General features: G+C 36.7%; 1 protein-coding gene across 1 annotated transcript; it reads left to right on the forward strand.

The window, feature by feature from the left end:
- Positions 1–1,369: 1,369 nt before the first annotated feature.
- On the forward strand, positions 1,370–9,700 carry lin7c (lin-7 homolog C (C. elegans)). The gene is made up of 5 exons (XM_041794775.1): positions 1,370–1,549; positions 5,096–5,214; positions 5,339–5,410; positions 5,564–5,773; positions 7,224–9,700. Exons 1-5 carry the CDS (start codon positions 1,513–1,515, stop codon positions 7,389–7,391), a joined length of 606 nt encoding a protein of 201 aa, XP_041650709.1. The 5' UTR covers positions 1,370–1,512; the 3' UTR covers positions 7,392–9,700.
- Positions 9,701–14,904: the final 5,204 nt, after the last annotated feature.

Raw genomic sequence — 14,904 nt, forward strand, 5'->3', positions numbered from 1 at the left:
CATAAATCAACAATAAAATAATTTCCTGTCACTTCCTTACAAAATAAGTGCGAATTAATATATCCCCCTTATGACAGAATTAGACTGCCTTTGTAAAAATGGGTATATGTGTCTGAGCACCCTCTATGAATCATACCATCTGCAGTATATTTTAGACAAGGTATTTTGAGCTGCTCCATTCATCATGAGTAGAAGCCTCAGGCTATTTTTGTTCAGCAGCTCCTAAGTAATACAAAACTACCATCCTTCAAATGCAGTCATTAAAGTCATAAACAAGAGTGATTCTGAAATAATCTGCTCTGTCTGAGACCGGATGAAGACCATATTGTCTTTTTATATCATAAATCATGCATGTACATACAGGATAATGTAATATTACTTTGACCAAGAGCTTAAAGACAAAACAAGGAGCAAAACAACTGGCTTATTGCATCAGAAAAGGATAAAAATAACTTTTTCCTCACTAAATATGGGTCCTACATAAAAGTGTGTTGTGCCTCTGGTCACGCCCCATTAGTGATGTCACAGCAGGTGTTTTTCATCAGCTGTCAAACGCAAACACTGTGTGTGTCATCACCAGCCGGGGTGTGGTCAGGAGTGATTCATGCTTGAAGTGCTTAGCCCACACAGAGAGCAGTGCAGCAGCAGTTTTCTGCAGACTTGTGTTCTGCACAGTCACCAGCAGAGGGCGGCAGAGAGGCTGACTCTCCCAGGTGTTGGCTAAAGAAGTTTCTGGCTGGTCCCTTGTCACCCGTTCACATGACATTATGTAACAATCCCAGGAGACACAATCACCAATGAAGAGGCTCAGCACTGTTAAATGAAATATGCATCAAAGGTGTTTGGGGATTAAGTAATTGAGTGGTCGTTAAATAGTTGTATGGGGATGACAATGGGCACCCTTAACTGGAGCAACAGTGGGCTAAACAGGATGGGCCTACCATATTCACAGTATGTATATGAAGCTAACATACCCAGTGAAAAATTAAAGCATTATTACATTATAGTACTTAACATGCAGAATAGACACCATCAACGTACATTTATAAATAAATCAGCTACAAGGCTGTAAGAATTAAACAACGTATTTAGAATACTAGGTGATAGATGGGACTGTGTTGCCTTAAATGTCTACTTGGAGAATTTACATCCTGCAGTAAAACATTGTGATTCCTTGGCAACTTTTATACATGTGAAATCTAACAAGGGTTTTAGATGACAGTCATACACGATCACTTACTAATGAAAGTTACTGAAGATACCTTTAGAGTTGGCACACACGCAAACAGTAACTATGGGAAAATGATACGACGAATGGCTAGTCCTCCTATTTACAAGGATTGCATGAACGCCCCATGACACTGGCAGCTAGCCTAGCCGGCTAACTTGGCTAATCTGATTTATCGTCTCGGTTAAGCGCACGTAAGGCTAGCCAGGATTACCAAATTTAGTTTTCCATATCTAGCGTTTAACGCAATATCTATCGGACATCAGCAGCACTTCATTCCAAGTATGGCATCGCTTGGGGAGCCTGTGCGATTGGAAAGAGGTAACGTTAATTGGCTAGCTAGCGTTAGCTTAGAAATATTTGTTGTGATACCGGGGAGATGTTAGCCTAGCTTAGCTAGCGTTAGCTAGACGGTGATTGAGTCCGGAAAAGTTTGCTTCGATTATCGTAAATTTGTGTCGTGTACAGATTATTTTACTGGCTGTTATTTTTCGGTTTATGTTGCTTGAACTGGCTCTAATGCCGACATTGTTACTGCTACGTTGGTTTGTTCACTAGCTAATTAATAGTTACAGTAGACAGCTAGCCATCATTTAACCTAGCATGTTTTGTTGATTCTGTGTTTTCATTAAGAAACTGCAGTTTCACATAGCAGCTTCAGAATAATCAGTATTAGGGACAAGCGAAGTAACCTATCTAATTCATAGACTTTGGTCCATTCTTCATCTGAATAAATGCTGGTATGCTGTATATGTTAATTGAGTGTTCTGAGATAGTGCAGAAATACAGTAAAAACATAATACCTATATATTATTTGCATTTAGGTGCAGAACAGTGTAAGAAATCAGTGCTTTCGCTCTCTCTTCTCTTTTTGCGGTTTGGGTTTGGAAGTAAAAGTTGGGGCTAATGACAATTAGTAACCGCAGCAGTTAGCACAGATTATGCTCAAGAAATGATCACAGTCAAGTTACTACAAGCAAAGGGTAAAATCCAAATTAAAGAGAATATATATATATATAGATATAACACTGAGATAAGTTAAGACTTTATTGATGCCCAGAGGGGAAATTCTGGGATATATAACACATACATTGGAGTACAAGGTACATTTAAAATTAAACAAGAAATCTGTGTAAGGGTGAAGCAGAAGCCTACAAGTAGCTTATATACAAACCATGCCCAGGAGACATATAGGGTAATGTAAAAACCACCAAAGCTGACTATATGTTAGACCAGTGGTTCCCAACCTTTTCCCCTTAGGGCCTCCTCTACTCACATCTAAGAAAAGCTAAGCTCCCCAGGACCAACCTGGAACAAACAAACATCAATTCTAATTGTTTTCATTGACAAAATCCCAATAAAATAAGCTACATATGGTATAATAAACTCTCCATTATTATGATAGTGTGTTAGGGTCACTCTGGAAAAAAATAGTAAAGAGTATCTGTTATTATTTCAAGAAAAAAAATCAAAACTGTCAAGTTTAAAGAGTCGTTACTTTACATGAAAAATATTAACCTTAGAAATTGCAAATGTATGTGAACCAAAAAGTTGACTATTTTAGAGTATAAAGTTGAAAATCCAGCCACTGCTTTCAGTTTGGTTTCTTAAATTTTTTCATATTTACACTTTTGTACATTTTTTTATTTTAAAAACTTGAAAGTTTTAAGTCTCCAGTGTCAAAATATCAGAGCTTTTAACCTCTGATATTCTGAGTTTGATATCCTGCAAATATAAAACTTTACAGTCTCAATTTTTTTCCTTTTTTTCACACAAATTAACAGGTTTTCTTAATTTTTCTGCTTTCTTTGGTTCGCCTTTATACATAATGTTTTGAATCATGGTTTTAGAAAATATACCTGTACATTTTGACAACCTCAGAGCAGACAGGGTACCGCGCCCTTCTTAGGGGGGCCTGCAGCCCAGGTTTGGAACCACTGTGTTTGACATTAGGGCTGGGGATCACCACTGATTGCCGATTCAATTCAATTCCAACTCATGAGGTCTCGATTTGATTCATGATTCAATTTGATATCCATTTATGTAGGTATGTTTTAGTTTGAAAACCTATTTTGCTTCAACATTTAAAAGATTCTCAGGGAAATTAAAGTTAAAAATAACATGAAGAATGTTCCAACCAGTCACATTATTAATAATATCACTGCTTGCATTAAAAATTGACCCCAAACCAACCATATTTACACAATATTTTACTTCCACGTGAGCACACATCTTGCATATGGCCTTTCTTTCATCCAGCTTTCCTTTGTCTTTATAGATTTTAAATCCAAAATGTAGCCTGATGTCCTCTTTTAAGTTTGGAGGGGCCTTCAGTGTGTAGCAGTGCAACCATCCAAAAAGCCCAGGGGCCTCCAGGAGGAGGAGAAGGCATATAGCCTATTAAAATATTGATCTCTGGATTTGGTTCATCAATATCATAATTTAAAAACCAGAATTGATCTAAATCGTTCCAACGATTTTAGACATCCCATGAACATTTCAAAATTAAGACTAAATAGTGTGGTTACAAAAATGAAAGGTGAGATGTTTTGGAACAAAAAATTGTTGAAAGCTTCTATAGAGATGGATAATTTTCCAGCTGTGTTTTCATCATCAAAGTGTTTCTAAGTCTGTTTTTGTACAACATCAACTACATAAAGGAGTTAATCAAATGTGAATATTTATTCCATAAGACAACTCCTCGATACTTGATTGAGAATTGATGATGCGGTGTTTTATAAAGTGAAAGGTGAAGATTTTAAGCCTGTCTGGTTAAATAATAGTTAAATTCTGCGTTGTAAGCAAAATAGTTCCCAGAACAAATGGGTAAATCTGAATTCTGATATAAAACTTTGAATATGAATCAACAAATCTGAACAAAAATGGTCAACAACTTCAGTCTGAGAAAGAGTGGAGTACTTGGTGCATCAAATTTTGAAAAGTAGACTGCTTTTGAAGCTGCAGTATTTTATGAAGGTAAGTGGGAAATGTGTTTGCCCAGACAACATTACAATATGATAAATATGCTCAAGTGAAACTGTAATATAATGTACAGTGTTAACAAACTGCCTATTTTTCTTAAGATCCCAACAGATTTAGCAACCTTTTTTTGCAGACAGAACTAATGTGTTCTTTCAGGCAGTTTGTCATCAGTCAGAATACCAAATGACAAGTACATGAAACTTTGATAATTCCATCTTTGTCAATGTAGAGTCTGATTTGTTCACTGTCATATTTATTTCTAAATGAAATTAGACTTTATAACATCTAATGACAACTTATTAGTTTGGAACCAAGGATGGTCATTTGAAAAATCTTGGATCCATGGCCATTAAAACAAACATACTGAGTTATGTTATGAACATAGTTTTCAGTCATTCACGTAGATGCAATTTCATGTGGTGGTCACTTACATAGTAATTGACCACCAAGTAATTGTAAATTAATAATATTATTCCAGTTTAGCTACATTTCTCAGAAGAAAGGCATGGTGGAAGTTGTCCTGTTGAATTTCTTATTTCATGCCTTTTTATAAGTGAAATGACACAATAACTTCTCTGAAACCCAAGAGTTTAAGTTCTTCATGGGGATGAAACATTTCAAGCAGCAAGAAAAAGAAGATATTTCCGAACACTTTCTCGATGCCACAAGAGCTTTATTGAATAATAGCAAGAAAGAAAGATTAATAATCAGAACAAATGTACTGCATGAAAAGATCTCATAACAAACTGGCTATATCTTTCAGAGGTAATACTTTTATAAACTAATGTTTTCTTGCTGCTCTGGGTTATATATTGGTACAGACTGAGCATATGTCAATGAAAATCTTGACTATTATTGTGTTTTTGTGTCATCTCTTGTTGACAGATATCAACCGGGCTGTTGAGCTGCTTGATAAGCTCCAGAGGACAGGGGAAGTGCCTCCCCAGAAGCTGCAGGCGCTGCAGAGGGTCTTGCAGAGTGAATTCTGTAACGCTGTCAGAGAGGTGAGACTTTTAGTCAGTTACTCTGAAGGCACTAAACTGTGAAAAACAGCAAAGAATTAGGTTTGGTTGCTTTTCCATCAGTTATGATAACAAAAATAAGTACTGTCCAACTGTGTCTCTTCAGGTTTACGAGCATGTGTATGAAACGGTGGACATCAACAGCAGCCCCGAGGTCAGGGCCAACGCCACAGCTAAGGTAGATCCAAGATAGATGTGATCTGTATTTAATTTCAGGTCATTTGTCTCTTGATGATCCCTGTTTACTTGTTTGACGTTGCACTTTGCTAATTTACTCTGTGTTATGCTCTCAGAAGGCAAAGGTTAATTAATAGCTCTCATCTGTTTGTAGGCAACTGTGGCAGCTTTTGCAGCCAGTGAGGGACACTCACATCCTCGTGTTGTGGAGCTGCCGAAGACTGAGGAAGGCCTGGGTTTCAATATAATGGGAGGAAAGGAGCAGAACTCACCCATTTATATCTCACGAATCATCCCAGGAGGCATTGCTGACCGACATGGAGGTCTAAAGAGAGGCGACCAGCTCCTTTCTGTCAATGGGGTGGTAAGTTCAATTTAACACCATCACGACCAAAGCCTGTTTTATACTTCTGCAACTCCGCATTGAAACAAGCCCTGTGATTGGTCTGCTGGGTAGCATGGGTCACTGCCAGTCTCTGAGTTACATCTACAGGCATATTGTATTTTCTCTAGAGTCAGATAAAAGGCTGCAGACAACAATACAACTAGCAAGAACCACTTGCGAGCTTCTTAAAATATCAAATGTGTATTTCTTCATCCGTGTCTCTGTCAGCAGCCTAATGAGTGCAGAAATTCCCTGTCCTGTGTTTCAGCTGATTCAGCTGCTGTACTTACCATCTCCTCTCTTTTCTTGTTGTAACTACATCTTGATTATCTGCTGTTCAGTATTTATCAACTCCAACAGTACAGACCCACCAATGCACAAGTATGTGGTGTTCACAACGGCGTAGGCCACTATGGCGTAAAATGAACACAGAAGTTTAAACCAGGCTTTTCTCCAGGATGGAATTCAATAGACTCTTAATGGAGGCAGATAGACAGTCTTAAACTTCTTGAAAACTTCTCAAACTGTAGTACAACATAACTAACAACGCAACCCCACGACCATAGTTCAACAACGCTATCATCTCTAAAATGTTCTTACTTTTGTCGTCTAGTTGGACACCCTGACCTGACGTCAGCAACGTGAATCCTGATGCCTACTGACAGGAGAGCCTTTAGTCCTTATCTTTGCATTATTATTTACTAAATTCCCTACTACATTAAAACACAAGAGAAAATGTGGGCATTGTGGGAGTATTACACCAGAAAAAGTCATGTAAAAAAGATTATTAGCCATTGGATAAATTGTTATTTTAAACATCGTTATTATCATAAGGCCTGATTTTACAGTCTGAATTTGTAGGAAGAATCATCACTGATAAACACCAAGAATCTTAACGGAAAAGACTTCTGTCAAACACTGATGTAAATAATGTCAAAGTCCTGTGAATCTTTGCTCTTAAAGCCAGGATACATTCTCAGCTGTTGTATTAAGTTAACATACGTACACAGTCATTTTTATTGCTTACTAACAGTGGCCTTTAATATGACTGTAAACAAGTTTTCACAAGGTAACTTTTAATTTTCTCCAGCATTTACCACCTTCAGCCATTGTGTGTTAGCTTTCTGAGCTTTGGCTGCAGTTCCAGCTTGGGACTTAGGCAATTACATAATTGATTTTGTCGCTTGTATCTTTTCTCTTATTTAAATTTCCAAATTACACTTTTATACAGGAAGTTGCGCTCAACCAATAAAACTTCTGGAGCCACTGTTTAGTCTAAGATGACCACACACCTGGTGATTTTGTTTTTTATAATTCTTGCTGTATATTACTTTTTAGGATTACAAGCCTGTAAAAACTTTAGAGGTTACTACAGTTGTTATGCCTCAATGTCATAAAAATCTCACCATTTATTTCTGTCTTTTTTCAGAGTGTGGAGGGGGAGCACCACGAGAAGGCAGTGGAACTCCTCAAAGCCGCACAGGGCACAGTGAAACTGGTAGTAAGGTACACCCCCAAAGTCCTGGAGGAAATGGAGTCACGCTTTGAGAAAATGAGGTCGGCAAAGCGCCGGCAACAGAACAACTATCCCCAATAGAATTTTTCTGTGACGATACTCAGCTTCCTCGTCTCTTCTCCTCTAGCCTTCTGGCCGTTTGTTCTGGTCTCTTTCTTATCTCCCTGCCTGAACAAAACCACAACAAACATACCCATTGTTTCTACTCCCACATACTGTTTATTGTGCTTCTCCCCTTCTCTGTAGCATTTTAATATTTGTTAGACTGGACACTACAACTCTAGACAAACACTAGAAAGATCATGATTGTCAGTGTAGGTGGTTGCTCACACTTGTGCATTATTTTTCAATTGACAATTTGAATGCAACTTTGAATGCTTCTGTGACCAACTACACAATCCTTTAGCCTGATGAGGTAGTGATTTCAATTGTTTTAGCACAGCCACTACCAAGTGCCTCAGGGCAGACACGTTTATCTCATGTACTGTTTTTGCTTCTCATTTTTCTCTTTTTAGTGGTTTCAAGTGGAGTACTTGTCATTAAATGTTAATGACAGGATTGACTTCATGCTTCTGCTCTCTGCAAATATCATTTTAATTCATATAAACACTCTGAAAACGCTTGTAAAAACTCTTAAATCACGCTAACTTAAGAAAGATGCATTTATATTCACTATCACGTATAGGCAGTTGTGAATGAGGTGCTTTGAGGAGTTGATCATAGTCTGAATTAATAAAAAAGGTTTCATAAAATGGGAATGAAATGGCGGGATTCTGAGAAACTACAATGTTGCATTATCTTTAAGGCTTTCTCTGGGCTTCCTCTTTAATTTTTCCAAGATCATCCCTCGCTATAAAAAGCTCAGCAGCCTCTGTAAGTGATGTAATGGGGTCTGAGCAACTTCAGAACTGCCATCACAAAGACTTGCAGTTTTACTTTTATCAAAGTGTACACACTAAAACATAACTCTTGCTGTCATGGAAGCACAGGGATCTTCAGCTTTGATTACTTTGTCTTGACATAAATCAGAAATGTACTACACCTACTGTTTTGTCAGGTACAGTACTTAATGAGAGAAGTCAGCTAACTCGACATACTGTATTTCTTTGATCTGAAGTTAAAACTGCTTGTTAACACTGTTTACATCATTCAGTGAAAGATAAAAATGAGGATAAATTAGACATTAGTCATGTCAGTCTGAAAACAGTAATCTTAGCACACATAGGGATGGAGATCGTTGCTTCTTATTGATGTTGATACCCTTATTGATACTCCTTATCAATCCCAGCCCTTATCGATACCACTATCTTTTTCAGTTGTTGGGTAGAAATACAAGATGACAATGGGTTTTTAACAAAAGTGGTATAAACTGAGTAGAGCTTGAGTTAAATGTTAAAAAGGTCATGAGTCCATCCGTCTATCTTTCTGTTAAAAAAAAAACAGCATCGTGTTTTTATTCAAGTTTCTTGTCAAACTTGATGTGACTTTTGAGCATATGACATTTTGTTTACATTCGAATCACTTTTACTGAGCTGACCTGCAAAGTTTGTGAACACTTTTCAGCACTGATCCGTGCAGATGAAGAAGAAATTTTTATTTCGCAGATGAGGCTGTTGTTAGGATTGCCTGCAACTCCCTGCACATCTGGAATCTTTTTTCATTAAGCCAACGGCTACGTTCACACTGCAGTTAAAAGTGACCTGAATCACTTTTTTGCTGACATGTGACTCTTATCAGATTTTCTGACAGTGTGAACAGCGCAAGTCACATTGAATCTGACTTTTTTTTTAATCAGAATTAGGCAACTTTTGAATGTGGTTCTAAATCATATACGTGTCTGATCTTTTGTAAGTTGACTGCAGTGTGAACAGGCAAACAAAAAAATCAGAACTGAGAAAAGATCAGAAATGAGCATTATGGCCTGTAGTGTGAACGTAGCCTTAGCGACATAGACGGGTAGATGCTGCATGGACTGGCTGGCCGTATGTCAGCATTACCACCATATTGCTGGAGGCAGGTCCGTTATGTAAAAGTAGGCGAGGAATATGTGAGCTTTGGGAATAAAAAGGTGCAAACGATCACACTAAATGGACTTAATACATCGTTTCATACTTCGTGATCCATATTCTTTTAAGGGACAATAAGGAAAACTGTCAACATAAAAATGAATAAGATTTTAATGGTGAAACTCAGAATCAAAATCTACTTTCTTATATATTTATTAAGCAATACAATTACAGTTATTCTCTGACCATACATACATGTATATATGTACAGTGGTTAAAAAATTTATTAGACCACCTGTCCCAGAGACCATCCAGCATCATGAAGTGCTTTAATGCATACTCTTTCTTTTTCAGTGAGCTCTCCATGTTTTACCATTTTGAACAGGAATGAGGAATTTCATACTGAATTCACCTTTTAAACCCAAATTTGAGCCGGCTCACTGGGCTTCTCTGAGAAGTCAGAAATTAATCAAGCATAACATTCAAGCACTAAAACTAATTTTTCTGTTCAGGAATGCAAGTGAATAACTATAATTTGACATATTAATCAAGAAATAATAATGTGCTTTACTATTTTTTCAGTTTTTTTGTAAATCAGTAAATTTGAAAATTCATGGATAACAATAATAATGATATTTTAGCATTAAAAATATCATTTGGGTTAAAGAGCTTCTACATATTGGTGTATTAACCATTGCAGAAACATTAAAAAAATGATGTTGGTTTTACGAATTTTTACCAGTGCTGTTTATTTAGGGCAGCTGAGGCATAAACCTTACTTTGTGTGATGGTCTAATAAATTTGTTAAGCACTGTATATATATGTATATATACATATATATATGGTCTTGCCTCTAGCAATTTGGCGAACACATTGACGTATTGTGGCAGCGAGCAAACAGTCATTGAGACGTCTATTATGTCTATGGTTAAAGGTAACATTTTGGTTTGTAAGGACTGATGCAGGCCTACGTTTTTGCATCACTGATGAGATAAAATAGCGTTACGTCACAGAGCCTGTGAGACTTGAATGTAGTATCGATAAGCTAAGATATTATCAATTTTGGGTGTTTTAATAATACAAACTAAGGTTTGACCCTGGTTTCGATCTCCATCCCTAAACATGAGCATACAAGGATCTGAAAAGGGCAGATATCGATCCTACAGACATATAAATATACTATACATGATTCCTGCATATACATCAACTCTAAAAATAATGCAGCATGTCTGCATAGGCTTTTTCATTTTTCCTCAAACCGTTTTGAAGAACAAAGTTGTGTTTCAAGTGAAACGCATCATAGAAAGTGTTGATAATTATGTCTTTTGAAGACATAAATAAAAGATGAAGGGTGCTGGGATAATATGATGAAAATTACTTTTATTTTGCTTATACTCTATACAATAATACAAAAGAACTCCTATATGTTTCTTAAATGTACTACAGCAATAGTTTTTTCTGTATAGTCATGTATTATTTATTTCCATAGATATTTTGTATCATTTTTCTTTACCATCGCTACGCAGTTTCTTTTTAGAGCCACTAAGGTACTCTACACAAATTTACAAATAGCACACGATGTTAAAATGATAATAATAATGCTGAAAATATTCTTACTGAATACTGCCAATCATTCTAGCAGGCTCTTTTTGGTACTGTATTAATATCACAAATGTTCCTTTTTTGTACACATTTTGAAAACACAAACAGGAAGTCATGAAATTAACATTGAAGTAGAATGTAAATATTTTAATTAACATAATTGAAAGGTACCCTCCTAGTCCTTTTATTTCAATGAAACAACTTTAGACCTTCAGTAAAAGTTTGAGATATTTTATGATTCAAAGTTTAACCATCAAAAGGGAGTTATTCTCAAAATGAATGATCTTTTAGTCTTTCAATGGGAGACAACAGGATATTCATTTATCTAATTAAATGAAACGTTTCCTCCTAAATCATTCTTCCATATGCAACATCGTGTATACAGAATAATGTGAACTTAACTCCAGCTGACTAAGCCATACTATCTAAAGGGGAGGGCAGATTTGATTTGGATGTCTGGGTTAGATCGAGATGGTATACACATTAGTTAGGCAGTAGATCATCACAAAACCATCTTTTAGTAATGATTAGTCTCAAAGCTTTCATCAGCTGTTTATCATCTGATGTTGGACCATTCTGCAGAAATGATCTTTATGCAGTCTAATCTGTTTTTATTTGTTGTTTTTAATACTTTATCCACCATCTCTCTCTTAAGATCCAACTAGTGCAGCTCCTCAAAATGTAAATAGCTCATTTGAAGTCTTTGCTTGAGTACTTTGAAAATATGCTTCAGCTTTGTTAGGGATAGATTGCAGTTGCATTTGACCAGTCAATTATGATGGTATCATCTTTTTTCCTAAATTATTTGAGCTTCAATTTCAGTTTGATTCAGTCAAATCTGTTGTATCTGAGGTCTTTTTTGTCTGTTACGACCCCTGGATGCATCACAAAAAGTCAGCTTTTCCTTAAAGTATCACGTTTACTTGATAATTAACTTGAGTTAAATTATTGGTAGTATTACTGAGTTGATCAAGCATTTACTTAATAATGATTTAATTAGGTACAAGGAAAGAAGCTAAAACCAGATGAGTACAAAGCCCCTTTGTATTTAAAGTGTGTGCTCCCAGTAATCCTTTAAAAATGTGTAAAATGGGATAAGGTATTTAAACAAAATGCCACAAAAACTGAATGCAAATCGATTATCTATGCAAAGTCATGACAAAACTTTGATAAAGTCCTTTAATGGTGCAAAATGGCAGTCATTTTACTGCAGAATGTTCCTGAAAACTACCACTTTGAATGCTTTGGTGACAAACTTCTAATGTAATGTAACATTTTCAACAAGTTTTTGGCCGCTGCACTAAAAAAGACACACATAAATAAGAGTTGCTAACATGGTGTGCGACATTTTTCACTCTATTATTCATACATTCCTGTATTGATCATAATCAGGCATGTTGCAGTTAAATTCCCCATCTGATAGAAGCTTTTCTATTTGAGTCAAGAATGTCAGGATGCATGCAGACGTAAAGGCTTACGTGAACGTGGTAAGCAATAGACCATTACACAGGCTATTTTTGTTTTGAAGCAAAGGAGTAGGGATGTACATACAAGTTGAAATGTCTTAAAATAATATATAGTTTGTCACTTGATTGTGTTTTATCCGGCATTAAATAGCTAGACTCACTGCTTACACTCGTGTATCATTAATCAGGTTCAAATGTAATGAGACTTGGTATTGATACTGCACAGTCATGCTCTCCACTGAATGTCAGTGACCATTGACTTGGAAATTTTGTGAAGTACCCTTTCAACTTTGTACCCGTTTTTTCTTGTCTATATATGGGGATGGTCAATAGAGTATTTTTTATAATACTTTTCTTTTGATATTTTTCTCAATTTTTATAAGTGATTTTCCTAAAACAAATAGCAGGAATGATTGGTACTTCCATTTTGACTGTGTACCAAGGCCATATCAGAAGACCCTCACTGAAGAGTGGATCTGGTGCAGGATGAGATCTTTATCTCAGAGAGAGAGAGAGAGAGAGAGAGAGACCGTCCTGGATCAGACCTTCTTTTCTGAGGTCTGAACTGATTTTGTTTCTTTCTATTACCAAGACCAAACTTGCGACATTTGTGAAAACTTTGATAATGTTTTGAAATGTTTTAGCCAGTGCTTGTGTAGGGTTATTACCTTTAGACTGTGTTGTGTCATTTTGTGTTCTCTGGTTTCTTACCTGATTTACTGTGTTTCATTGATGTGGAATGTAAACTGTTGTGATGTAGAACATAAGAGTAATAGATCAGAGGCTTAATAAACAGTGCTTACATAAACCATTTTAAGTCTTTGTGAACTTTTTCAAACAGCATTTTTTTTTTTTAGTTTTAGGCTCTTACATTGTAAACAACCAAGATTATAAAAGTTTCATCCCTTTTTATGAACCTATAATGCTTACTACAACTGTTAATTCCAACCCAGTGTCCTGATTGGAGAAGAGGTTTCCCTTTGGTGCATTTTCCCTCCAAAAAGGCAGTCTTTGTCAAACTACTCTTCATCAGGTACCATTCTGACTTTTATATATCTATTAAAAAAGAAAAAAAAAATGAGACAAAGGAAACTGGCTGTCAAACAGGGGCTGGCTCTATATCCAGTGCCTAAAAAATACTTAACCACTTGGATGTTTAACCTTTATTTGAATTTAAAAGTCAATCATTGTCATTATAATTTTCACTATTTGACAAAATACTCTTTAATGTCAAAATGAAAACCAATTTCTACAAAGTAATGCCATTTAAACTAAAATAATTGATGTAAAATAAGAGACTGCATAAATATTCACCCTCCTAAAGTGGCTGGGCTGACCTTATTCAACAGAGCTCCAGCCAATTGGTCCTTGTAATTTCACAACTAGTGAAATGGAGAACACCATTGTGTCTCTGATTGCAGTATCTGGAAGGTTGAAGTGTCTGAAAGGTCCAGTCACTGGTAAATCAGCATTTCTGGCTACCATTACGCCATTAAGACAAAAAGAACACTTTTTAAGTCCCTGAACATCCCCAGTTGAATTCATCATCAAGAAATGAAAGGAATATGGCACATGTGTAAATCTCAGCCTAGATCGGGACATCCTCACAAACTGAGTGACCGTGCAAGAAGGCAACTAGTGAGCGAGGCCGCCAAGACACCTATGACTACTCTGAAGGAGTTACAAGCTTCAGCAGCTGAGATAGGAGAGACTCTGCATACAACTGCTGCCCAGGTTCTTCACCGGTCGAAGCTTTACGGGAGAGTGGCAAAGAGAGGGCCATTGTTGAACTCAGATTAAATCTCAACTAGAGTTAGCCAAAGAACATGAGGGAGACTCTGTGGTCAAATGGAAGAAAGTTTTTTGGTCTGATGAGACTAAAATGGTGCTTTTTGGACATAGGACAAGATGCTATGTCAAACACTGCACATCACCACAAACACCATCCCCACTCTGATGCACGGTGGCAGCATCATGATGCGGGGATGCTTCTCAGCAGCTACCCCTGGAAGGCTTGCAAAGGCAGAGGGTAATATGAACCTGAAAAGGGCTGTCCACATCTGATTCCCTTTTGCAAAGAAGAATGGAGTAAAATTGCAATGTGCAGGTGTGCACGCCTGATTGAGACCTATCCACACAGACTTGTAGCCAAAGATGCCCATAAAGGGGGAAAGGGGAAAGCTTTATAAGGCCCAGTCCCACTGGAGGCCCACGGAGGTTAAAAAAGGTCCAGCCAAAATTTCAAGAAATTATATTTGACTTTTGACCTAAATGCCAAGTATTAGATAATAGAAAAGCAAAAATGCACACGTATTTATGTTTGCTTTAGTAACATGTAGCCTGTTTCAAAATGTAAATCCCCATTTTCTTAAAATGGTTTGATCCTTTGTTTTTCTGTAATGTTAGCGCTGTGCGAAGGCCAATTGACATTAACTGTCAGGCCTTAAATGTTGGTCTGTGTACAGCCCTTCTAGGACCTACAAAAAAGCTGGGACAGTGGAAATAAAATAGAAGAAGCCA

The sequence above is a fragment of the Cheilinus undulatus genome, linkage group 1, assembly GCF_018320785.1.
Source record: "Cheilinus undulatus linkage group 1, ASM1832078v1, whole genome shotgun sequence".
Lineage (NCBI taxonomy): Eukaryota > Metazoa > Chordata > Actinopteri > Labriformes > Labridae > Cheilinus > Cheilinus undulatus.